The sequence below is a fragment of the Gymnodraco acuticeps genome, unplaced genomic scaffold (assembly GCF_902827175.1).
Source record: "Gymnodraco acuticeps unplaced genomic scaffold, fGymAcu1.1, whole genome shotgun sequence".
Taxonomy (NCBI): domain Eukaryota; kingdom Metazoa; phylum Chordata; class Actinopteri; order Perciformes; family Bathydraconidae; genus Gymnodraco; species Gymnodraco acuticeps.
In genome coordinates this window covers 3,010,577-3,037,984 of record NW_022989894.1, presented here as the reverse complement: position 1 = coordinate 3,037,984, position 27,408 = coordinate 3,010,577, and the positions used below count along the sequence as shown (strand labels likewise).

Below are 27,408 nucleotides of genomic sequence, written 5' to 3'. Positions count from 1 at the left end.
ATAATAAATATCTCTAATAAATCAAAACACTAGTGTGCTCAACTCATTTGTTCATTTCATCAAATATAAAGTTTGTTAGATGACACTAAGAGCACTAAGGGGAGTGTGCTGAGAATGTAGACACCATTTTAAATTGCAGAACTGAGAACAGTTCACTATAATAAAGCTCATTAGGTTATACAAATAAGAAAAAATCGCTCTTTGGGTCTTCAACATGTGTCTACCATTCATATAGTAGTTCCAGACTTGAGACCATGCAGTTGAGACTTCTTTTATTTTCTGAGAGTGAGTTGCTCCTGTTCACAAATATTCATTGATGTTTAAGCTATGAAAAAACATACTGAACATTTGTATTTAAGTAGTATTTCCCTGCGGTGGACTCTCATAATTTCAGACTGATTTCAAAATAATGCGAAAGCTAAGACGTGACAGAGTACATATTTATCCGAATATATGAAATCAAACATGTCACTGTGGCGTAGGCATTTCCGCAGCCTTCAGTTGGCTTTATTTTGAGTACAGTACGGCACTAATGTGGCACTCCTTGTTTTTTGGGCTCATTGCCATTTCCTTAGCAGGTTTCTTTTATTTTTTTACCCGGACCTAGGCCAGCTGATATGGCTAAGTGCAGGAAAGGCTTTTTCTTTATGTGATACAAGTCAACCTGCTTTATGCCAATTTGTGTCTGTGCTTTCCAAAGCAATTTAATCAGCTCTTTTGTTTGCACGACTGAGCCCAACACATCTCATAAGACTTTCCTGTTGAACAGGAGGGAAAACAGCCCGGTGGTATTCACTCCACAGCATCATTCACTATTTCTTTGATTGGCTTCTAAGAACCAGTCAGTAAACATTGCTTTTATTCAAAGGTGGAGCTATCATCTCATCTTCACCTTCAGCCTCATTCACAATGCCAGAAGTAATGCTTATGGTTATGCAAAAGCCTTACAGTATATGTCATCTTTTTGAATGTTGTAAGATGTAGCAACGTTTCCCACCTCTCCACAGGGCAGTGTGTTCTAGTTCCTGCTGCACACTGTATTCACATCGTTTCATCTTCCAACTCTCAAGCTCCATCGTTTACTTTTTCAAAAGAAGATATGAAGCATCATAAATCTAATTGCTACAGGAACGAATTTGCTCAAAACATAAAATACTGTAAATATTCAACTGGATTTGTGTGTTTGTCTAATAATATATATTTTAATTTGCCCTTCTACTTTGCAAATTGATTATTACAAGCAGTGTATTCAGATTGTTGACTTCAATACAACTAGCAATACCTCATTGTATTGAATTCATAATTTAAAAGTAAGGAAATCTAAGCAATTAATAAATGTTATAACTCTTTACGTCAATTCAACTCAAAGATCAAGTAGCTGTCAAAAATGTAGTGCAGTAAAAAAAAGAAATTGTCTCTAAAATGTTTTATAGAAGTACAAAACAGAGCCTACTTTATTTTACATATAGTATAGGATTACCCAAGCTGTTCCTACAATAACATGTGGTGGTTTACAATATTTTGGATTAAAAGAGATCATTGAACACAGCATCATTTTCAAGAGTTTTAATAATTTACTACAAAAGAGTGTAAAAGTAACAGACGTCTCCCACTGAAGTGGATCTGTTAATATTCAAAGTGATGACAGATGTAACAAATGTTTGCAAATTTGCCCACCTCTGTTCATTTGCGTACACTTACTTGGCAATTCAACCTCTTGGCTTTAATTAAATGAGTTTTGCACTGTATACTGTATATCAAAAAAGCTCACAGCAAAAAAATACTTTGATATGAATCACTTGAAAGTAAACCAACCAGCATGAAATGTACAGCTTTAAGAAAATAAAAATAAAAACACAGCTGAAAAGTGTATATACAAACATGCTAGGAGTGGAGCTCAGACAGGCCTTTCTAATGCTTCGCTTGACATCATTTAGTAGCGTCAATGAAATAAAGCATCATTCTTAAATATTTTTAATAACCTTGCAATATTCAAAAACCATGGTCTTCTATTGCCTATTTCAAGTTTTTTAGCAGAAGAGGAACACTTTATAAATATAGAGTTTATTGTATCTTCTGCATCAATTAGTTTAATTTAAACTCATTAAATAAAAAGGTAACATTTTCAATATCTGTAGAAAATAAAAACAACAACTTAAATGTTCATAACTGTGTCCACTTTTAAAGAGATGGTTGTTTCCATCACCCTTATCATTAAGTGCCTGCTTGGAAGAGGTAATATATATTTATATACACATTTATATATTTATATATCAAATTCTATGACATGATATAATTTGTATAAATATGGCATCTTTACAATTGCATTAACATGACAATTTTATTTCTGATCCCAAGACAATTAACAGTCAATTGGGAAATGCCTTGTTTAAGTTTGTCATTTTCTTGTTTTAAATATAAAAAATAAGTCTCAATTATTTGCAAATGTATGTCTTACATCATAAACAACACCTCTGTCCTAACTGGTCAAATATGTTCCATTGTGTTCATATCTACAACACTCTGGAAGGTGAGGAAAAAGTGCCATTATCAAATGCTCCTCCCTTTGGAGTAAATGAGGACCTTTCGCCCCTCAAACGTTTCATTGACCCACTGCAAGTCCGAAAAAGCTCAAGAGTGCAGTTCTATACAAAAATGTAAAAGCATCTTTGATGAAAAAAGCCATGTGTGTGTGATGTCATGCCACTTTGCTGGTTGTACAATACGAAGTTATGTGGCTCTGCACGGATGCCACTTTTCACAAGTGAAGGTGTAAAAAAAACAAAGACTTGTAGAAAGCTTCTCTGTAAATGTCAGATGCTTCAAATGCCACTAAGAGGTGTGGGACGTAATGCTTTTTGATCAGAAGAAATGTAACATTGTGATATGTCAATAAAATGGACACTTTTTGTTGGATCCAACAGTTTCCCCCCTCAAAAAGCACCATAATGGACCAGTTGTGAAGGCTCAAGCTGTAATGGGTTTGCAGGCTGTCACGATTCACAAGTGACAGTTAGTTATTGTTCAGAGCTTTTCACTTTTCCTATTCAATACATTCCAGGCATGGGAGAGTACTTTCTGCCCTGTCCTTATCCCCATTGGGCCTATAAATCCACGTCTACCCGAAACAACAGAAGAGCTCTGGTGCTCTCTGGTGCCCAGAAGGAGGAAGCGTAGGCACAGAGGAAGTGAAGGGAACACCTGTTTCCTTAGAGCTGTCCTGTGAGTCTCATGCTGCTAAAGCATGTTCAGGATGGCATTGTACATCTGGACCAGTACAGCCAGGTGGACGGGCAGGCAGGACTGGCGGTCCTGGGAGGCAGGGGTACACGTCAGCCAGGACAGAGCGTTGTACTGCTCCAATACAAACCTGGGGTTAAGAAAATACAACAAATTAGCAATGACAATTTATTAAAAAAATGTTCATAATTATTTTATTTATATAGCACTTTTCAAAACAGCGTCACAAAGTGCTTTACATGGATTAAGAACAGGATATTCAGGCAACAAAGCATGCGGTCAAAATTCCCCAAAACCCACCCAATACAACATACAGCAATAGCAGCAGTAATACAAAAAGTAGGGCTGTCAACGCCACTAATTATTTTAACGCGATTAACGCATGTGTCTTTTTTTTCCTCGGCCGCCCCGTAGTTTCAGAGCGCATCGAGTTTAAAATACCATCTACAAGCTGATGCTGACAGCCCCGCTCCTGCCGCCCGCTTGTGGCAGACCACACTTCCACGCTCACCGGCAGGCACCGACTGGCTATTGGGAGGACCGGGAGGGTGTGTGTATGTGTGGCACGAGCGAGCGAGAGAGAGACCTTACGTGCATTGTTGTTGTTAGCATCTGGTGCTAGCTAGCTGCGCTAACGGATAGAAGGAGCTGTTTAAATGAAAACAGAGGAGCGACATTTCGCCACAACTGTGCCGAGCACTTGACTTTATGCAGGAAGCCAGACAGTGGGACATTTCTATGCAAATGATAAGATGTAGATTTTTACTCAGAAATAAATATTAATATATATATTAATAAATAACAGTATTTAATGTCAATATTTACATTTGTGTTACTTTAGCTGAATGTTACACTTACTTATAAACGCAGACATTTTTTTAAAAATCTAAAAAAGTTGTAGTAACTACTTAAATAAGACAACTGGCCGCAGGCTTTGAAGGGTTCATCCTGTTTTGTTTTCCTATAGAGCAGAAGATAATGAAGTGTAAAGGGACAACATGTAATTTACCTGAGCACATCAGAGGTGGTCTTTGAGTCCAAGGGGTGAGGGGTCCTCTTCGTCTTGTCTGACACCAGCTCATCAGGCTGGGCTATGGATATGTGGTGGTGGAGGGAGGCCTGGAGAAAAGGAAAAGAGGGGAAAATGTCAAATGTTGAAGCATCCCTGGCTACACCGTATGCATTCTTAATGTTATAGCACATAGTTAAAGCTTTTTTTTCTTTGTATTTCTTCTTGCACCCACAGGCAAAGCATACAGAGTTGTGGTTACCTTGAGGAAGAGTGGACATTGGCTCTCAGCCTGCGTACAGGAGGCCCAGAACCAGTGAGGGAGTCCATTGGCTTGTGCAGTGGAGACGTAGTAGCCCAGAGCTAGCGGCTGCTGCTTCAGCTCCTCTGGAGGACTGTCCCTGGACATCAGGCGCTCTCCCTGGCTCTTTACAAACACAGGAGAAGGCCACTTATTAATTACAAACCTTCATGGTGATCCTTTCTAATCCTTTGCACTGGCATGACTGGTTTGTTCTCCTTTAACAATAATAAAAACATGTCATTTTCAAGACCATGCAAAAAGCATGAAAAGAGGACTGCTGAAACTCTTTAACAAAAAAAACAGAAGACCTCCTCACGATATACTGTAGTTCAGCAAATGCCCTTATTGTTTTGTTTCCGATGCTTTTCGTTGTGCTTGAATGCAATCCTTATAATTAAAAGAGAGTACACTACAGAACATGTGAATGTTATACTGGTTTTAACAAACAATTATTTTATATCCTCAAGCTTTTATTCACATTGAGTCAAACTTGTTTCAAGACAACATATATATTTACATGTTTTGCCCGTAGGTCAATGGGGACATGACATACAACCTCCGTATCAAGTTACTATAGCGTGTTAGTGTACAGCTACACACTGTTCCCACAGTTTGTCGGTACTGAAGGAAATGTTCTGTAATATAGGTTGTCAACATGTCTCTTCTGCTGTGCCTCCAAGACAAATTCCTATGCATCTATTATACCTGGCACAACTGTAATTCTGATTCTTGTTTGATAATATGAAGTGTTGAGTGTCAGTCTGCAGAGAAGAAGCTCCCATGCCTCAAAGTACAGAATCACATCTGAACCTGAAGAGGTATGCATTATGTTTCCAATAAAACATTTCTGTAATAAACAGTTGTACATACGTAGCAATTAAAATGCTTCTTATATGGTATATGATTCACTCTATTTTTTTAAGGTATATCAAGGTCACAGATGATATGTTTGCTATGTGTGTGTGTTCTGATCACACCCTGTATTTCACTTATATCCTGAGTCAATGCAGTCTTCTTTCTTTCTTCAAAACAATGTGTAAGTAGAAATGTGTATATCACTGTGCTTTTGTCATTGTTTTCCTTTGTAAGAGGATGTCTTTTACTGTACTACTGCTCACACTCCTGTAGGATGACTTACTTCCACTGGCCCATGACTCACCTTGGTGTGCTGGAAATTTGACCCCATTCCCATCCCGGACGGAGACCCCGGCGAGGGCACAGGAGAGGTGTTGGGGGACGGGTGGAGGTTCCCTGTGATCAGCATCATGTCATGGCCAATGTCGTTCTCCAGCTCATCAGGGAAAGGCAGATCGAACATATCATCTGGGGAAAAAACGAATGATGTTAGCACAGCCCTTATCAACCTAAACTCTAGTCATTAACATGACACATCTCCACTTTGAGGTCCTTTCCAACCAGCACATTTAATATTCAAACAAAGTGGCACAATGAAGTCCATAACAAGGAAAAGCCATCTGTGACTGGGTAGAGATGTTTTAGCACTAAGACGCCACCTGTTGGTACAAAATATTAAATCGGAACCATTTTAAACAAGGTTAGAGTTTTATTTATGTGTCCTGACTTGGCATGTGACAATATAAAACATTCATGTTGTGATTATCCTGGTCAAAATAATACAAATGTTATTAACCTGGTAATCATCAAAGTATGCTTAAAACTTAAGATGGCAGCAAGAGATAGTGGAATCCCTTTGACTCACATGTTGCTATCTTTCATTTTCTAAAAATAGGACAAATCTCTTTTTTAGTGAACATCAAAAAAGCTTTAATTAGGTCATCATTAACCATAAGGTCCCCTTGTCACTAAATGATGAATACATTACAAAAAAATTGCAAGATTGTGTGAGTCTTTTCTTTTTAACATAACCAGAATCCATTTTTAATAGCAAGGAGGAAAGATTTCCAAGTCACTTATGTGTCACTCAATATGTTATTTTGATAATTCATCATCATTAACAGGAGTGCTTTCCTCCTATATTTTACTTACTCTAGCCTTAAGTAATCATGTGATTAAACGATGAGTGTTATCCTGCTAGTTGTTACCATTATTGTCCTCCGTGGGGTAGGAGCTGGGGGCCAGCTGGGTAGTGGCAGAGGTTGGAAAGACTAGGATGTGTGTACAGGAAGCATCCTGAGGCGTGTTCAGCTGGGAGGTCTGCAGGTTCAGAGCAGTACTGCGGCCGAACACTGAGCCCATGGTGACTGCATCTGGACACAAAGAGAAACACAGCACAGGGGTATGTTAATACAAGGGATACCAAACATTTGTGTGAAATAAAATGGACCACGACTACTGCTTTTTCTATTTCTTGCTGCAACTCATTTACAGTTGTTTCTTGTTCGCACTATTTAGCACAACAATCTTGGACCTTATCAGTTTTTCAAACATTGTATCACATTAACTGTATTTCTTGACTGTATTATTAACAATTTCGATAAACAACATTCTGGCTCTTTTCAACATACTAATTATGACATCCTTTCTTTATTTTAGACATGGTAAACTATGACCTGCTGTACAAACTGTACCTGGGTTTTTCGGATATTTTTGATGTACTCTCCCCTATGTCGTTTTAAAAAAAAATTCGACATTCTGTTACTTAACTTTTTTCTACATACTATGTCGCTTTTTCTGACATTTTCTCTTTTTTATACTATGTATATTTTATTTCTTCTCGGCATACTATACTATATCCCTTTTTCTGAAATCTTCGACAAAAAAATTGTCGACATGATATTATTTGACATTTTTCAACATACTACATTGTGTCGCTTTTTCTGATATTTTCGACATACTATAGTCGTTTTATCTGGACTATGACTACTGCTATACTACTATTAACGCATTGTTGAAGATGTACAAGGCTGATAATGTAAAGGCGTTGGCCTACTTGCTGTGGCTGATCCCTGGACACCCGGGCTCAATTTCAACCCTGCCCATCATTTATGTTGTAGTTTTAGAAAGTGTACAGGCTACTAACCAGGCATGATCACAAAGGAACCTTGTGGCTCCATGGCTACCAGGCAGGCACTGAGGATACTGGGGGAGTCAGCAGCTGAGATCCCACACATGCGACAAGCCTCCTTCAGCTGGCGCCCTATCGAATGGAGGGAATGCTCCCCAAGGAGTGAGCTCCAGTCTGGTTCAGAGAGAGGAAGGGAGATGCATAAAACAGAAGGAGAGAGAGTTATGAAATAGTCTTTAAATGGATCATTCTCTAATTATTCAAAGCTCTTAAATAATTATTGGGGGAAAAGAAAGGAGAACAAATAAAATAAGAATGATAAAACAACAGATGTGTGTAAAACAGTGTAAAGGCAGTCCGCTTTACATGTATGAAGTGTATGTCATATAATATTATGGTATCATGGTCATAGTTAATGTTGAAGAAATGTCCCTACTTACTGCTTTGTCTTCGCTTGAAGCAGAGACATTTCCCCAAATGAACATTCACTTATTTGTTTTGGTCAATGTATGCACTCAGAAACAAATTATAGTGATCTTAAAGTAATGTTTTATCCAAATTAGAAAATAAATCCAAATGATATCTTTCCTCAATATTATATTTATTATACTTAATATTCCCCTTGAACATGGCTTAAGTGTTTTTCATGTGTTTCAAGACAAGCCTGGCTTCTTTTAAAACAGACGTCACTCACCTTTCAGCTCCCCGTGACCCAGTCTTCCTAATCGACCAATCACAATCCTCCATGGCATTGAGGTCATTTGGATGATCCCAATACACCATTCCCACAACTTCTGTAGTCCCATCTTTCTGGCTGAAACCTTGGGACGTCGCGCTCTGGATTGAAGAAAGAAACAATGAAATACGTAGAGATATCACAAACAAAAGCAGAAAATAATATTTTAAAAAACTGAGTACAGAAGTAACCAATTTTCTCACCTGTTGGGTACATCAATGTTGATAATGCTAGTCTCTAGGAGCTCCCCCTGCTGGTCGGTGCAGGAAACAAGGATCCAGCGCTGGTCGTGTGATAAGCAGTATCCAACAAAGAGCACATTATATTTGGGAGGGATCTCTGCCCATATCTCCCCTTGTTCTGGCAGCTTGGGGCGGGTCGGACCAAGGATGAAGGGGGGGGTGTACAGCTGCAGTGGGCTGGGATGCTGGAGCAGGAAATTACATTTCAAGTAAGAAGTGTGAATTAATATCAGGAGCAAGTATATAATAATCAATCTGGAAAGTTGATTAATTTATTTGCCTACCTCTGGACTCTTGAGTACAGAATTGACAGTGGAAATGGGTCCAAAGCCGGTCAGGGACTTTATGTATGTTTGTTGGGGCAGCAGACGTCTGCATTGGGAGTAACAGGAGAAGGACAAGGAGCGCAGATGCTGCAGGTAGAAATGACTCTCCCCACTGGCCGGCTGGAGAAGGTACTGGCATGGCACCACCTAGGTTAGACAAATGAAGATAGAAAGAAACGATGATGATGACAGGAGTGGGAGTGTTCTGTTTAATTCTGTAACTCTGAGTATCTCCCTACCTGTAGCACCAGGGCAGGTCTCATGGTCTCAGGCAGAGTCTGCAGCATATCTGTGTAGCAGCGAAGAAGCCCTAGTAGCCAAATGCTACTGGAATCCACCTCATCGCCCTCTTCGTCCTCTCCCACTTCATTTCTCGCTCCACTTGAGCTGAGAAAAGCATCCACTATGTAAATAACAATAGCTGGTGGGTTGGCGCAGCTGTCGATTGAGTCGGGCGCAGTGGGGATGCCGATTCCGGACTGCTCAGCAGTGCTAAAAGAGAGCAAAAGAAAAAAGAAGTTGTATATTTATTGTACTAGTGGGGCTACATTTGAGTTGAGTTGTTTTCCTCAATAAGTCTCACAGTTCAGGGATTTCTGCTGGTGTGTTGGCTGGTGGTGTGGCACTGGAAGGCGCTTTAGAGTCGCTGGTTGCTCCTTGGGTTGTTTCCCCCGTTTGATTTGAGGTTACTGCAGTCGGGGCAGAAGTGTTTCCTGACCCAGCAGTGCCTGGAGCTTGTACTCCATCAGGGCCCCAAGCTTCAGGCTGCGCTGAAGAGGCAGGCTGGGCTGAGGATGTGGGGTTTGAGGGAGGCTCGACTTTGGGGGGCAAAAAAAGACTGCTGTCCAAATGCAGTCCTGACAGCTGGGGACCTGCAAGAACAGAAAAAAACACACTTAGTTCATAATATTAATAATATATCCATATTTGCTGTAAGCATAAAATACACCAAGAAACCCTGTAGAATCATGATCTCTCCATTCTCTTTTACTCATACGCACCTTTCCTTCATCAGGGATTTGAATTTCTAAGACAAAAGTGATCTCAGCTCTTATAAGTATTTTGAGAGCACTCTCTACCAATCTACCAAACTAGGTCTGTGAGCCTATAAATAACACAACAGGACCTACTTTCTTGACGGACACAGTCTCACCATCAGTCATGATTACAGAGAGACATTAATTTACCTCAGAACGTCTTCCCTAGGCTGTCACACCACTGTAGGTATTATCTGAATCCGCCCCAGAAATAAGCCACCCTCTAAGTGGTGGTATGGGTTGAGTAAATACAATTAGTCAGTGTCAATATTCTCACCAAGTTGCTGCTTGCAGGCATATGCATAAAGTTTAAGTTTGCTGAGGTTGTCCGAGTGCTGCTGTCCCGCCCAGGGTCCCGTCACCCACTGGTCCACGTCCAGCTCCTCCAGCTTTTCTGGCTCCACTTCCTCCCCCACTAGCACAAGACCATCCCTGGACACTCTGGTTAGAGGACGGTGCTTCCCCAGGCGGCACGTCTGGAAACAGAGTCAAGGCTTATGTTTATTCTCTGATTAGAAACACTTATCAATATGTGTTGGAAAACTACAATGCTTCCGATTCAGAATCCAATCACTTACCTCGTAAACAGCGCTGAGCTCCTGGAAGAAGGCCCGGGCTGCAGTCAGCAGAGAAGGACTATTGGGACACAGAACCAAATACGCCACATCCCGCTGCCCACCATAAGGCTCCAGCAGCAGCTTCTCCCAAAAAGGTAATGCCAAAGGGGACAATGCCAAGAAGTCCCTCTCCCGGTCATAGCCCAGTAACACTGTAGGGATGGGCAAGGGCTCCGGGGACTCCTCGGAACCTTAGACAAATAGAAATAGTACCCTGTTTAGTTGGCTCTATGCATAATATCACAGGCAACATAAAGTACCAGACAGAAGATTTGTATTCTGCATAAGATCAAATATCTTGACTCACCGTAGGATCCTCTCCCGGCCATCTTATGGAACTGCTGCCAGGTGAGTGGACCCTGAACATGCTGGATGTTTTCCCACGTCCGTCCTGTTCTCTTCTTCTGGATAGCATCCTGCAGGAAAGGCTGCAGAGACAGCAGCATACGAACCATATCCTGGGACGACAACATGTTCATGTCCACCACTGTGGAGATTGTCGGACACACACACAAACACACAAAAAGGATACATGAACAACGGATGCACACATGTTAACATGATTCTATACACCAAATAAACAAAAAACACACATAAAACAAATCAATACATAGTTTAGATAACATAATGTCAGCTAAGTAACAGTTTCACAAAATATCCGTTAAGTAGGAATTATTTAACGTAGTTTATCACACACTGTAATCCCAATAATGCATTTGGTTATTTTTACTTTGTATACTTTTCTTCAGCAGCTTCTTACCATTTGTGTGCGGCCAGGAGTGAAGAGCGGTACTTCTGACGACAGCTGGATCTACTTTTCCTCCTGTGGGGTTATCCACATACTGTAGCCCCTGTCCCAAGGCATTGTAACAATCCACACAGGCATCACTCTCATCTGCCCACTGCTTTTCAGACGTCCAGCTTTGCAGCAGCGCCCCCTTGCGGCCATGGCAGGAACAACTGAGGGGGAGATGCAGTGATGCCAGGGAAGAGATGGGCTGCGAGCACTGCTCCTGCAGGAGGACCATGACTAGCGAAGAGGTGGGGGCTGCATCCTGCGTCCGTTTGGTCCTAGGGTCACCCATAGTGGGGTCCCTCCGGCAAAGAGCCAGCCTCCTCTCAGCCGCTCGGCCGACCTCAGAGGTCCGACCAAAAATATCCAGCTCGTCCTCCAAAAAGAGGCCTGTGCCGTGGGCCAGCCGCCTGTTCACAATGGCACTGAAGCCACACATACAACGGTACTGATCTTCACAAGTGGAGTCAGGGATATACACGCCCACATCTGCTCCTTTGACATTCATATTGCAGGCACAGATACAGCAGCTGTCAAAGTTGCGGTCCTTGAAGACGTTGAGGACGGAGTCTGAGAGCAGGAGGATAGCGTACAGGCTGTGGGCCTCAGGCAGGGAGGTTCCCGGCCGAGCTTGGTGCTCCACAGAGCTCAGAGGCAGGCTGGTGGAGGGGGTGGAAGCTGGGGAGCTGAGCTCAGTACCATCCTGCTTCACAGAACCATGGCCAGAACTTGCAGCGTTGATACCCCTTGGTGTACGAGGGGTGCGGGGGGTGGGCACAGAGAAGCGGGGAGTGGCAGGAGACGGGAGGATGCCAACAGAGGTGGCACTCATCTGGCCGTACTCCTGGTCAGCAAAGTTGTTGACACTGGGCATGTTTCTGAAAAAAAAATATTCAAGAACATAAAAATAATATTCAGATAGACAACCAAGATCCCTTAATATGTATGAGCAGGATCTCTTTAAGGGCCAAGACTACAAGGTTAACATCAACATAATATAATGTGGATATTCAGGATCTCTTAGTGACAAAAGCTTGCCATCTCAAACTACTCACATGTATCCATCTCTGTTGAAGGTTGCGTTCTGGTTATGCATGACTGGGAAATTCTCCATTTTGGGCATCATGGCCCAGGATGGTCGATAGTAGCATTGCTCGGGAATCTTGAGTGGTGGGAGAATCTGACTGGGTAAGCAGGTGAGCGGCGCAAACATGGAGGAGCCTATCGTTGGCTGGATAAAGAAGATGTAATGGAAAAAAGTGTGTCTCTTAGTAATACAGAGGAATGTGGTTCACATATCAATCTAGTAAGAATGCCTTGCAAGAAATAAGGTACTTTAGTAAGCAGGTTACATGTTATGCTACAGTAAGCAATAAGTCATGTAAAATCACACAAAACATTAAGTGGCATAATCAAATCTACAATGTACACTCCGTGATCCTTCTATATTAATGTAGCAGGGAAGAGCCCCTTTTTGCTTTTATAATTGACCCCTCACCACCATAATAATGGTTGTGTATACTGTATATATATTTATAATACATGGTTATACTGTATAGCATACAACACTTTATAAACTATAGAAGCTGTGGCACATTCCAATAAAAATCCACTACATTCGGAGTTGACACACAGTTGTCATTAAGTCACTCTATTTTGATCAGACACATTCTGCTGCTAAATTGAACCTCTCAATTCTGTTTGCATATTGAGTGGCATTAACAATGCTTGTTGTCTGTGATGACGAGCAGCTGCACTTTATAGTGGCCACTAAGTGCCTTCTCTCTAGTCTAGTCTATCATTTGCACGTCCCCAATGCAGTGCGTACAGGTGTCACCACACAGAGATAGCTAATTAGCACGCTACAGGTATCGGTGAACCATATCCAACATGTTGTTTTAGTGCGACAGGAGTGGGCTGTCAGTCAGTCAACATTTTTATTGACTTTCCCCTTCCCCCTTTATATGGATAAAAGTACATTTATGAAAGAAATGAACCAGCCCAAGTCCCTTTTCTCTTCCTAGTTTAATTCACTCAGTTCATGTTTTAACACATGAAAATGCAGCTATATGTTCTGCATATGTATTTCATTGTCTCTCCTCACCTTGATATCCTCCTGCCGTGGACTGGCCAAGCCATCCTCAATCTCCATCCTGTAGTCAGTAAACTGGGAGGAGAAGTAGGGCAGCATGTGGTCCGCTGCCCCACTGTGAGTAGGGGGCTCTTGGCTGGGGAGGTCACGATACGGCGTGATGGGAGAGAAGGCAGGGTGCTGCTCTAAAGAAGGCGGGGTGGGAAACATCCTCTGAAGGTCTGCTACTGCTGAAAGGAGACAGAAATTGAGATGGAGAGAGGAGATGAAAACATTGAGGTGTAATGGGAAAACACATAAAAACTGTACTTAAATAGAAACTTTTTACATGATTTGCTCATTAAAGTGACTCACTGGATGGATAAGGTACCGCAACTCTCCCTTCTTTCCCCAGAGGGCGATCTTCTGAGGATACTGGTAGCTTGGTTGAGTGCTTGTTGGGGTAAACAGTTTACATATTATTACACATCAGAATACACTTTCCAACTTGAACATATTTAGGCATTACACATAATGGTTGATTAGTATACAAATAAATAATATCACAGCTTCTGTTTTCACTTAATCTTTCAACATAAAAACTGTAAGTTTGCCAGAACTAAAACTGTCAGACAAATGTCAGAATACAGAATATGCCTCACCCCCAACTCTTCCTCATCTTCATCAAATATGTTGTCGAGATCAGAGATGTTGACCACCAGATCTTTCACTCTGGTCAGAGAAGGGTTAGCTTTGGCAGCTGCGTCATCCTGACCTGATTCGTCTAAGAGAGCACACAAAAAACTTAGGAACAATGGGTGCTAACAACCCATGTAATACTGCACTCTGAAATGATTTGTCTGCACCCACCTGATTTTGGAGTTGAGTTAAAAATGGACATAGCATCTTTCCCCTCAGGCAGTGTTCCATTGCTGGTGATGTCTTCTCCCTGGTGGATCAATAAGAATAAAGTAAAACATTGTTTGAATAAGACATATTGCATGTTTTTCAACAGCACAATCAGTCATGTAATCCACGGTTAGAAAATCATGTGTTGGAATCTAAACTATCACTGTATTGAGTTATTAAACCATGTCCTACCTTAGCCTTTTTGCTGGGTTCTCGCCCTTGACCCTTTAACCTCTTGGAAGAGGAGAAAGTGTACTCGATGTCTCCTTCCTTAAAGTCGTAAGGGTCTTCGCCCGGCTCCCGCAGTGCCTCCACACCCGGCTGCTGTAAAAGGCCCAACGTCTGGATGTGGTCCTTCAGCCTCTCCTCTGAGATTTTAAATCTCTTGTGAGTCTGTGTGTATAGTCTGGAGGAGACAAAGAGTAAAACAAATCAAATAAAGTGTGGTAGTGAAAATGTATTATTTATGTCAAACGTGCTTTCTTTCATTGCCTCATATCTAAACTCATATCTTATTAAAAACTCTATTTATTGGTCCATAAATGCTTTCATAACACCAGTTCTATCTGCTTAAGCTGCTAAATGAGTGCAATGTGTTGTTTAGTATAACTCTAGCTCAGGTATCACAGGCAGTTTTTTGCATCTCTTTATCTGTATTCTTTGCTGGTCTTTGCTATTGACATTTTGCAAAACCTTCCTGTTTTTTCTCTCTCCCACCTCTTTAGTGGAACTCCCTCAGTCGCTGTCTCCGTCTTCACTTCCTCTAACTTATCAGTGGGGAGTTCACAGGGTCTGAAGTCAGTCTTATCAGTCCTGGGGGTCCTGAAGCCTCTCCACCAGCCCGCCTCATTCTCCCTCTGCCTCAGCAGAGCTGCATACATGGCCGTCTCGCTGTTAATCATCCCCATCCCTGAAGACCCATCCTGACAGACAGGCATATCCATGGGCCCATCCAGGACCTCCGGGTCCTGCCCCCGGGGGTGGGGGCTGAGTGTAGGAGGCAGGGGAGACATTGGCGAATTGAGTAGGGAGTCATGGGCTTTTCTGCCATTGGAGAGGGGTTTAGGATACTTGCAGTTTGGCAGAGGGGCCATAGGCTCCAATGATGGCTCTAAAGCCACAAGACCCCCGAGCTGGGGCCCTCCTGGCGAGTCCTGCTCCAGGGGGCTCTCCTGTGTAACAGATAAACGGTGGTGGAAGGCAATCGTTGCTGGCCTCTTGGATTGTTTGTCAGCCTTCTCCGTCTTGTCGCTGATCTTGTGTTTGGGCAGCGAGGGAGGGTATAATGAGGGGCCCGAGGACTGAGGGGGGTTGGCACTACTCTGGGGGTTGTTGGTGGATGTGGTGGTCAGATTCAACTTCTGCTGCTTCAACCTGTAACACAATCAAGTAGATTGACAAACAAAAAAGAATGTGAACAACCTTAAAGGAACTGTTTTAAGGTCATGATTACATAGGTCTTTCTTTAAAGAATAGGATCAGAATCAGAATCAAGTTTATTGCCAAGGAATTTGCTTTGGTATCTGGTGGTGCAAACATAAACAATCTATAAAAATAGCTTGCAAAGGAGGTTAACAAATAAATATATAAGGATAATAAAAAATAAGTATTTTTAAGAAACAATTTAGCAATAAAAAAGGACAAGTATTTACACCAAATTTAAATGTAACTATACAATTAACCTTAAAAGCTAAAAAACTAAAACACTTAAGACGATGAGTATATGGCAAACTACAGTGTATTTTATTTTAAAGTGGAGGGCTGTGCAGACATGTGTGCACAAATGTTCAAAAAGCAGTCAGAGTTGAACATGAACATGGCTCACAGTATTAAAAAAACACAAAAAATAAAAATAATGGGCAATCTTTGAGTTGTCCATACTTATTCTTCTAATATTCACTTTTTTTGGGCAGTTTCACAACTACTAAGTCCCATTGATTGTTATCATCCATCTCTTTTCTGCAGAGCATTATTAGCCTCTGGTTTTATTTAAGTTTAGACTGTTATCTGACACTGCATTATTCACAGTATTTTACTATGAAGGATGTTGCCTTAAGTATAAAAACTCTCAGAATGAATGTCTATTTGAGCATCAGTCTTGTAAATGTCTATATGTCTTTTGTAATGAAGACAAACACAAAGCTCAGATAATGTATGATTAAATATAATATGATATTGAGCAGTTGGGTGCAGCGCTGTGGTACCTGGAGCAGCTGCAGGATGATCTTGCCCCCAGATCGTTGAAGTCCCACGTGGTTCCTCCATTTGGCACATCCTTCTCAGGCGTCACGTCAGATGTCTGATTCGGTCTGCAGAGAACAAACAGATCCATGAGGACAGCAGCTCACCTGCATCACTGCACCTCCACAATAATGCCACCAAACAGCGGAAACAAACTCGCCGATGGTTGAACTTACACATGTTGTGGCTGGTTGAGATAACACTCCCGCCATGCCTGATGGACCACCTGACAGGTGAGTTTCTTTCCAGAGTGCTTTGGGCTGATGCTGGCAACCCCCATGCTGCTGTCAGGTGTGGGGACACTAGAGACGGAGGTCACAAAGCCGCTGTCCGCTGAAAGGATGAAGTGTGGAGCAGATGTCAAAATGCATGAGTGAGCACATGATTTTGAAGACGTTTGTTTAATGTTGTATGTGATCTCCTGCAGGAAGGTGTGTGTTGTGTTACCTGAGCAGGGCTGCTGCGGTGACGTTGGCGGTGTGAGCGGCACGCTGCAGTGGTTCAGCTCCCTGCTGAGACCCAGAGCTGCAGGGAGGGGTGGGGGCTGCTCCACTGGTAGGTCCCCCTGGGCTAACAGCACTAAAGCAGCTGGGTATGTCATCCTTACTCCACCTGAGAAGACGAGGAAAAGAGCATTATTCACTTTTATGAAGCAATGGGATGGCCGCTGCTCATTTCTAAGGGCAATGCTTATTGAGCACAATTTTCAAGTCAGTTAAAACAACCAGAGGTGGGAAGTAGTAGAGTACAAATACTTCGTTACTGTACTTAAGTCAATTTGTCTGGTATCAGTACTTTACTCCACTATTTATTTTTCTGACGACTTTTTACTTTTACTTCTTACATTTTGAACACAAATACCTGTACTTTCTACTTCTTACATTTTAAAAACAGGTTTGTTAGTTTAGTTTTAATCTGTGTTTGGTTGCGTGATCTTTATTATTTAGAGTCATTGCGTGCCTATTGATTTGAACACGATCCGTGTATCCATCATTTCCTGGTCTTCTCTAAAGAAGAGGGACCAATGAAAACTTTGTAATTTTGCCGTTGTTCAGCATCGAAACAAGCTAGCTAACAATGACATTATTGTCCTATTACTATAAAGGGAGGTCAGTTACTCTGTAAAACCACTGGTAGTTATGGGTACTTTTTACATTTCGAAGCCCATACTTCTTCACTTTTACTTGAGTAAAGAAGTTTAGTCAGTACTTTTACCAGAGCATTGTTGAACATGAGTATGTGTACTTCTACTTGAGTAAAGGATGTGTGTACTTTTGCCATCTCTGAAAACAACAGCTATAATTATTTTCTTATTATGCAGTACCTTCATTAGAATTCATGTAAGAATATAAGTACAGCGGTATATAGTCAATGCAATGTACTTCCTCCTTATCTATTCATGTAATCAAACAGTTTCACTGCTAATATAAAACATATCATCTTAAATCCCATCGTGTACTTCTTCACTTCATTTCATGCAGCGAAGACTAAACAATGTTTTCTTCTTATAAGTAAAAGCTACCTATCCATAAGAGTTTTGATTTTAATCAGGCCAAACCAACGCTGTGGGATCAGACTGATTAGTCCAAGCTGTTGGAGTAACTCCCCGCGGCCTCAATTTCCCTATCTGTCCTTTCCTAATTTCCTGAGTCCTCCTCCCTTCCAGTAATTTCCCCTTTTCCACTCTGAGATGCGATAAAAGACTGAGGATCATTGCAGCTAAAGTACACTCCAATAGCACCCTATACACCAATACCTCCGCTTAATAGAGACATGAAATGTAGACAGAGGGTTCCACACTTTTTAAAATCCAACAAACATTTTTACTTTTCCCTTACCTACAATGACCTCAACTGCCGCGTGACAGTTGCGATCATAAGCTTGACCTGCTTCTTCTTTTTCCTTTTGTCCACTTCCCTCTTTCTGTGGAAGTACTATCGGGTAGAAGTAGCTCCACTCCTCCATCAGCTTCCGTGTAGCGGGGTCACTCATCTTGAAGGCCTGACCTGTTAGAGTGCCGCTCAGACCGTATGGACTTAGGATCACTGGGAGGATATAAAGCATGGTGTGATCAGTAATTATCTCTTAAGTGTTCCTGTATGTATCACACATACAAGATACACACTGAGGAGGTACATGGTAAGTCTAATGAGTTTACAGAGGGTTGTCCATAATAATAATCTTTAAAACATCAGGGTTTTTTCTGTTCCAGCCAATAAGAAGTTAAGATAATCTCACATAATCGTTATACAATCAGGAGCTTAACTTTGCAGCCCTTGAAGACATTTACTCTAGCAAAACTCAAGTATAATTCTGAGGTACTTATATTAAATGTTTCCATTTAAGGCTATTCTATACTTTTACAGTGCTCAATACTATAATTCAGAGGGAAATATTGTACTTTAAACTCCAAAACATTTAACTTTAGTCACTAATTACTTACAAACACACTCAAAAGTAAATTAAATGCTTTAAATTAACTAAATCTTGACCAACTACAACAGTACACTTATATTTATCAGTATAGAGTAGCATAACATTCACAAGATGCATTTTTTCCCTTCATTCCAATTAGTTTAAATTATTTTAGTATACAGTATTTTGTTGATAATTCTTACATACTTTCAGTTATATATACACACTTACAATCTTTAATTAAGTAAATGATCTGATGAGAATGTTAACTATTGCCGATATAATCTTTGAACAACATGTTTTCTATGACGTTGAAGTTTGCATTTTCATCAGTTTCTGGTTGTACCTGTCTTCCATACAGTTTAGCTTATTTAACATTGTTTCTGTTTTGTTCTGTAGAAGTAATCCATAGGGGCAACAATTGCTTCTTGGTGTCACCTTGTACTGGTGTGATGGAGGTCTGTGCGAGGCAGATGTGGTGTTCTGTGATGTGGTATGCAGGCTGGTGCTGGGCGATCTCCACACTCGTGCACACGTTGCTCTCCCCGTGGAGGAAGAAGGAGAAGGAACATGATAGGTGTTCACTGGGGGAAGGAGACAGTAATCATTTAGATTGTGAGACCACAGAAAGGCAGAAACAGTACAGGACTGTCTCCTCTGTGTTGACAGTGATCTGATTGACACAAAATATTTCATACTGTGAAAAATGTAATGGATTAGTGAATATGAGTTTGCATGGCAACACAGAATCTCTGTCAAATGTAATTACATGTGCACATACCTTCATATTGGTTAACATAATTGAATTGAGATTTAAATCGAATCTGAATGACATTTAATTATGTTAAACCTGAAATTAAACAAACCCATAAATCACATCTATTGAAAAACCAATGTACAAAATTAATACGCCGGTCTTTTGGGCAGCGGCATGACAGATGAGTGCTTTGCTCCAAACAGCAATGTAGAGAACAACACTCAGAATGTATGTTTGTAAAAGCCCCGCTAAGACCTACCTACATTGATCAACCTCATCATTTCCCACACGGGCTCCTTATTGCAGGTATAAATCCTCATTTGCTTATGACTGATTGTGGTGACTACATGTTTACATATGCAGCGCTCTCTTTATTACACAACCCTGGCATAGTCCATCATGCATTGCTCCTTTTTTTTCTTTTTAATCACAGAGGAGTCTTTTTGGGGGCCTTATTGCAATCTACATAGCAGTTGGGCGTGCTGGACATCATTAACTACCAAGATGGCTTCACTGATGTATATTTTTAATCTATAAAAGATCCTCACCACCTTGGTTTGCATCAGACTGACAATAAAGTCAGGTACTGTAATCTCCTTGTGATAACCCTGCTGCCTGTGCAATATCTCCTTTGCCCCGAGGGAGCTGCTTCTCTTTTGAAGCTGTAATGAATCATCAAATTCAATCAAATGGCCAGTACCATAGTCCCTCATGATGAGCAGAACTGAACACAGTCTTAAGGGAGGTAAATATATTTGGCATTGACCGTGGGGGCCTCCAGATGGCGCCGAGTGCATCCTAAACAATTCTGTAATTCATAAACATTCATATGCTTTCTGTGATAAAAACATACCCTCATCACAGGTGGTTTAAACACAATGGCGCACAACCACAGGAGGAAGAGAACAGATAAAAGCACATTCATATGCAAGCCTGTGACACAAGCGTGCGTCACCTTTGCACACACACACACACACACACACACACACACACACACACACACACACACACACACACACACACACACACACACACACACACACACACACACACACACACACACACACACACACACACACACACACACACACACACACACACACACACACACACACACACACACACACACACTCACAGAAACACACACAGCACTAGTTTATCATCTTCACAATTTTCATTTGTGCAACACATGAGTCAAAATGCGTTCAATGTCACCACCCTGCAACCTTGTCCTCAGTGCATCATTACGCCATATGAAGAGCTATATATAGCAGCATGGAAACACTCAGGAGAACAGCTGCAAGTCAAGAGTACCAGCCCAGCTAAGACATCACAATCACAATTTACATTTAGGACATTTAGTCAATTGAAAAACCACATGCTCCAACTGGTTCTTTATAAATATGTATCTTTATCAATACAAACGGCTAAGGCTCCAAATAATTAAGGAAGTGTTTTTATGTTTTTTAAAAGGCTGATTTGTTGATTGATTGATAAATTGTACGAGTTTCACTTTCTGTTCTGGCCGCTCTGCACTGATTAAATAAGGCTGTGAAATGAAGCATCCATTATAATGTATTCCCTCTTGTGTTGATAATTCTGTTTGTATTGTTATTATATATTTTTATGAGATGTGTCGGGACTGAGGTGTGTACAAATACACGACTCCCTTAAGACAACTCATAAAAACGGCAGCACATATCGAATAGCGGCGAATCAATGTTGGAAATCATCTGTTCTCTCTTTGTATCTCTGTCTCGGCAGGATTAGAGGCTGGAATTAGTGTGTGCTTATAAAGAATTGTTCATCTAAGTGCTCTCAATTAAATCTACCTGATACATTACAAAGAAAAGCCGTAAAAAAAGGCTTCTGATTAAAATGATCTAGTCATTTATTTCAGTATACACAGGGAAAGCTCCGTTGTACACCATTATAATAAGTGATAAACCCTACAAGCAACCGGTCTAACCATTAACTGATGTGCAACACTCATGACCTAATATATTATAGCTGCAATAAGGTGCAATTAAATGTGAGTCAGGGAAAAGCAGAACTACTGTACAAAAAGAGTATCAAACTGTAGGCTGACGCAGCTTGGAGACTGATGCTCCCTGTCCTTTTACAAAGGGCATTTTTCTGCACAGTAAGCGGGTGTGAGCGTGTGGACACACTGGGCTTCTTGCATCCTCGGGGGACAAATGTGCACTCTGCAAGTGTATGTGTGTATTTGTATGCATGTGTGTGAGGACAGTGGACAGCGATGTGAGGCGGCTGTGTGCCGGGCTGTATGAGTACAGGTATTAATAAATGAAGAGGAGTGATGGCTGAGACTCGCCTCAGGGCTGACAGAGCTGGAGAGATAGAGAGGAGGCAGAGAGAGAAAGGGAAGGGGGAGAGAGGGGGGATGAGAAAAGAAGTGAGTGCGAGGAGGAAGAATTGAGGATAGAAAGAAAGACAGCAGAAGAAGAAGAAGAAGATGGAGACAGAGCGAGCACTGGAGGTGTAACAATTAAGGCTATGCATGAACTGAGAGGAGAAGGGGAAATAGGATAGAAAGGATATTGGGAGAACAAGGAAAGAAAGATGCAGTGTGAGAGAAAGAGGAGGAGGTGAATAATTCAGTGCCACGCACTACAACTGCTGCACACATATCGATGAGATCAGAGTTTTAATGGGTGGCTACTGAGCACAATTGTATGGTGAAATCAATCAGGGAATGTAGAAACAGAAAACACACACACGTCACTGTCCATGGCTTTATATGTCTGAGCTTATATTCAGTGTTAACAGCAGGAACACAGATATATTGGGAGCCCACATGTGTATGTACGGCATGAAGTGGGAAGCACAAATGCACACTCACAATGCCACAGTTATCGTAACAACATGTGAACGCACGTTTGTGCATCACACGCATGTTTGATGCCTGTGAACAAAAGATAAAGCGGCTGTGCTGTGCTCATGTGACAATGTGTCTGTTCACCACATCACGATGCCACCAGCCAGCCAACAGGGGAGTCGGGTAATGTCCGACATGCATCATGGACTTGACACACATGCATCTGTGTGAACAATCACATGCACACAAAATAACATCTCAGTTATGGGGACGCTCTCATGTCTAACCCAGTAGGCAACCCAGTCTCACGGCATTTCGTGTTCACCAACACGATTTTTAATCTATTGATTCGTGTTCACCAACACGATTTGCCCCTTTTTTTCGTGTTGCACAGAACGATTTTAAAAGCAATGTATTTCTACTGCCTGCAGCACGTATTTTTCTCCGGTCGGGTCGTGGGAGACCGGAAGCTGTGTGGTTCATAAAAACATGTTCTTACTCAATATCAAGCCACAATTTTTGCTTTTATTTTAAATCGTATAATTTCGGACTTTTGTTGCCGTCTGTGAGGAAAATAAATGGGACTCAGAGCCTCAGAATACGGAAATCTGTATTTTTAAATATTTGTTTCCTTCTAATTCGATATTCTTTTCAAAATAACACACTGTTATTTACTCACCAATAACACACAATTATCCTTGCTTTTATTTATTGGTTTAATTCCATAATCTCGGGCTTTTTTGGCGTCCGTCAGGAACTGAATTTCAAAGTAAAAATAACCGGAAACAGACGTAGGCCTATAAGGGACATTTCGAGCATCATTGCGATTGTCAACATTTCTGAGTTTAGGATGGCCGAAGACACTACACTACCCATAATCCCCAGCTATCGTTTAGGACTACAGTCCCCGTAAGGTTACGCAGAGCGTCAAACAGCTGTGTGAAATGGAACGAAACCACGCCAGACTATCCAAAACTGAATCGAACGCCCCCCCAGAACTACACATGCTGGCTATTGTGTTTCGCAAAATGTTCTATGGGACGTCTCTACTGAACGTTTTCGTTTTTCCCACAATTAGAAGTTGCCAGTATTAAACACATTGGTGTTATCAAATGTAAAACATATAATTAATAAATGGGTGAAAATCGCTTGTGTCCATAATGCGCAGCATTAATACCCACATGACAGCTCATTGTTACTTTGTAATTCTACTCCACTACAATTCAGAGGTTAACCTGGTATTTTTACTCCACTGCATTTATTTGAGTTACTTTGCAGATTCTGATTAATTATGTGAAATATAAACAACCCTTAAATCAGACTTTAGTTACACCTGAGTAAAATTCAGGTAAGGTGATTGTCAAGTGCCAACAATCAGGAGAGATATTTGATAGTTGGTGCTTGAGAAGACTAAACATGTATCTGCAATTGACATGAATGGAAACGAGTAATAAAGTATATTCATTACTCGTTATTCTCTACTAATAGTTCATTAAAGACTGTATATTATGGCTATTTTGCACATCCCTTTCAAGATTTTCAAAGGTTTATTGACATATCATATACACAACTACGGTGTAGTTATGCAATGAATGAAACACTTGGGTCACAGGTTCCTCAACAGTGCATTACAAGACATCTATCAATATGTGTGCACCTCCACCATTAAACTGTCATATTCTGCACATTTCTTATTCTATCTACTAGGGGTGTAACGGTACACGTACCCGTACCGAAATTATTCGGTACGGGCCCTTCGGTTCGGTACAGGTGTGTACCGAAGTGTACCGAACGAATATAACGTTAAACGTAAAAAATTGAGAACGTGAACAACTTTTTGGAAGTAATCTCAGGTGCTGCGTCGCAGCATTCAGAGTAATTTGGTCACATTGGGTTCAACGCGTCATAGAGCGAGCAAGTCATTTCATTGGATGAGAGGCATACTATGAGAGCTGGTCAGAGGGATGCGTTCAAATGTAGTCAGTAATTTGAGGAACTATCGAAAATTAATGGCGAACGCAGATAAAGTTGAGCTCGAAAATCCTCCAGCATCATTGAAGTCTCCGGTTTGGGAACATTTTGGTTTCGCTGTTACGTACAAGGATGAAGGACAAAGACAGGTGGACCGAACCAAAGCTGTTTGTCGGCATTGTTCAACTAAAATTAGTTACGCGGCTGGCAATACATCAAACTTGCACACTCTTGAAAAGGCATCACCCGAACGTGAATATCACCGGTACCAAAAGAAAAAAGACTGAAGTGCAAACCCAACTCCCGCTAGCATGTAAGCCTCCACCACTCGCAAAAAGATCAGACCGAGCCAAAGCTATTACAAACGCCAACTATCCTTATGTTGCAATGTTAGCAAAGCGCTACCTGGCTGTATCTGCTACCTCTGTCCCTAGCGAGAGGGTGTTCTCCACAGCAGGAGACATTGTTAGTGCCAGCAGATCTGCCCTTTCAGCAAGCAATGTGGACAAGTTCATTTTTCTTTAAAAAAACATGAAAATACAATGACAAGCAAGTCCTAATGTCAAGCTGGCTGCTTAGGTGCAGTACAGTACAGTTCAAATACAGATTATTTCAGTTCATCGAAAAGCTGCACCTTAATGTTTATTTTATTATATTTTGTATTTATTTGAGTGAATATTCACAGTTTAATAATAATTAAAAACCCAAAACTAATAGTTTATGTTTTGTGAGTACTAGTAGCCTACAGTAAAGTTCAAATACAGATTATTTCAGTTCATCGAAATGCTGCACCTTAATGTTTATTTTATTATATTTTGTATTTATTTGAGTGAATACATTATTCACAGTTTAATAATAATAAAAAAAATATATATATATATATGTTTTGTTCTGTGAAAAAAAATTCTGCTGTACCGAAAACGTACCGAACCGAACCGTGACCAAAAAACCGAGGTACGTACCGAACCGAAATGTTTGTGAACCGTTACACCCCTACTATCTACATACATAAGAGTATAATTCATATGTATAATATCAGTTAAAATAAGTGCTTCAACATAGTTAACATTGCAGGAAAGCAATATATTAGACGTTAAGTACTTTGTCAGGCTTAATATTTATCTGTAGATAGATACCCCCAAAGTTTTTTTCTTATTTAAAAGAAGACCTTAATCTGTTATTTAATGTTTAAATAAAGGTTAATTCGTTTTTCTGTTTTGCACCTCCTCCTATTAATATCTTTGTACATTCTGCACTAAACTGTTTTATTGTAGAGATCACTTATAGTATCTTCTTGATTTTTTATATTCTATATTTATACTTTCCCCCTATGAAAGTATGTACTCTTAATATTTTTTTAATCAAATAAAACACAATAATTCAATAACGTGCGTTAACCACTAGGCGGTGCACACAAGGTACACACAGCCATAATAACTTTGTATTATTAGTGTAGGACACTTATGTTTTCGTACAACATCTGAAGATGTGTAGTTTTATGCATGCTTTCACATAATTTTACAGCATATTGCTATACTATTTCAGACTCAGTATTTACATTCTTACATTCAAAGAAAATCAGTAATATCTTTAAAAACTACAGTCCTTTTATATCAGCTGTGCACCGTTATGGTGTAAATATAACCTATCTGTGAATTAGATCAAATGTAAAAGTCAGCCGAATTAGTGTTGATACTGCAAGGAGATGTATTGTGTGAAGAGAAATTGAAGATGTTGTTTAATTGTTGAATATATTTATGATCCACGTCAAGTATTCAGTTTCGGCGGCATTTTCTCAATTTTTCCAAAGGTCTTCTCATCAGGGCTCTATAAATAAAGAACTACGGCAGATCTGTAATATACAATGCAGCCGAACCGTGTATTACAATGCCGTTATGTGATGACTTTCAAAGAGAAAATCAAGAGCGCTCGGAATTAAGTATTATTTTATTATTTTAAAATGTTTTCCGGATTTCATATCATATAAACACCAAATCCCAGCATGCATTGCGGCTAAAACATCCAATAAACGAGCCTAAAACCATAGCTGAGGATCTTGGGTAATCGCTCGAAATGCCTACGTCTGTTTCCGGTTATTTTTATTTTGAAATTCAGTTCCTGACGGACGCCAAAAAAGCCAGAGATTATGGAATTAAACCAATAAATAAAAGCAAGGATAATTGTGTGTTATTGGTGAGTAAATAACAGTGTGTTATTTTGAAAAGAATAACAAATTAGAAGGAAAAAAAGATTTAAAAAATACAGATTTCAGTATCCTGAGGCTCTGAGTCCCATTTATTTTCCTCACAGACGGAAACAAAAGTCCGAAATTATACGATTTCAAATAAAAGCAATAACTGTGGCTTGATATTGAGTAAGAACATGTTTTTATGAACCACACAGCTTCCGATCTTCCTCGACCCGACCGGAGAAAAAGACGTGCTGCAGGCAGTAGAAATACATTGCTTTTAAAATCGTCCTGTGCAACACGAAAAAAAGGGGCAAATCGTGTTGGTGAACACGAATCAATAGGCGCATTCACACCGCGGTACTTTTCCCACAAAAGGCGCATTCACACTGCGGTACTTTTCCCACAAAGGTTCATGTGAACTTAGTTCATGTGAACTCTTTAGTTCGCATGAACTAAGTACAGATCGCGTTCACACTGGAAAAAGTCCCTAGGAGTGGATTAGGTCAAATGAAGCCGCTGACGTCACTTGTTCTTCTTCTGCTTTGGGTTTACTGGCAGGCCGCAAACCACTTCACGGCGTATACTGCCGCCCAAAGTCCCCAGCCGGAAGTCCTCGGAGTTGGGGACTGGCTTCAGTAGAAGCTGCTGGGACTCCCAGCAGCTTTTACTGAAGCCTTCCGAGTAAATCGCCAGAACGCCGACACCTCCTCATCTCCACCGCTCC

The 27,408-nt window shown here is 40.8% G+C and overlaps 1 protein-coding gene across 1 annotated transcript; it reads right to left on the bottom strand.

The window, feature by feature from the left end:
• Positions 1-1,551: 1,551 nt before the first annotated feature.
• On the bottom strand, positions 1,552-19,516 carry LOC117538851 (mediator of RNA polymerase II transcription subunit 13-like). Its single transcript, XM_034204779.1, has 27 exons — positions 19,365-19,516; positions 18,350-18,556; positions 16,959-17,123; positions 16,688-16,844; positions 16,475-16,579; positions 14,988-15,644; positions 14,463-14,676; positions 14,232-14,310; positions 14,024-14,145; positions 13,737-13,815; positions 13,395-13,612; positions 12,346-12,521; positions 11,258-12,168; positions 10,805-10,984; positions 10,459-10,688; positions 10,158-10,356; positions 9,427-9,715; positions 9,083-9,335; positions 8,802-8,990; positions 8,479-8,702; positions 8,234-8,376; positions 7,555-7,713; positions 6,617-6,781; positions 5,713-5,876; positions 4,512-4,676; positions 4,250-4,359; positions 1,552-3,370 (listed from the first exon to the last, which is right to left on the bottom strand). Exons 2-27 carry the CDS (start codon positions 18,501-18,503, stop codon positions 3,238-3,240), a joined length of 5,640 nt encoding a protein of 1,879 aa, XP_034060670.1. The 5' UTR covers positions 18,504-18,556; positions 19,365-19,516; the 3' UTR covers positions 1,552-3,237.
• Between the last annotated feature and the right edge of the window lie 7,892 nt (positions 19,517-27,408).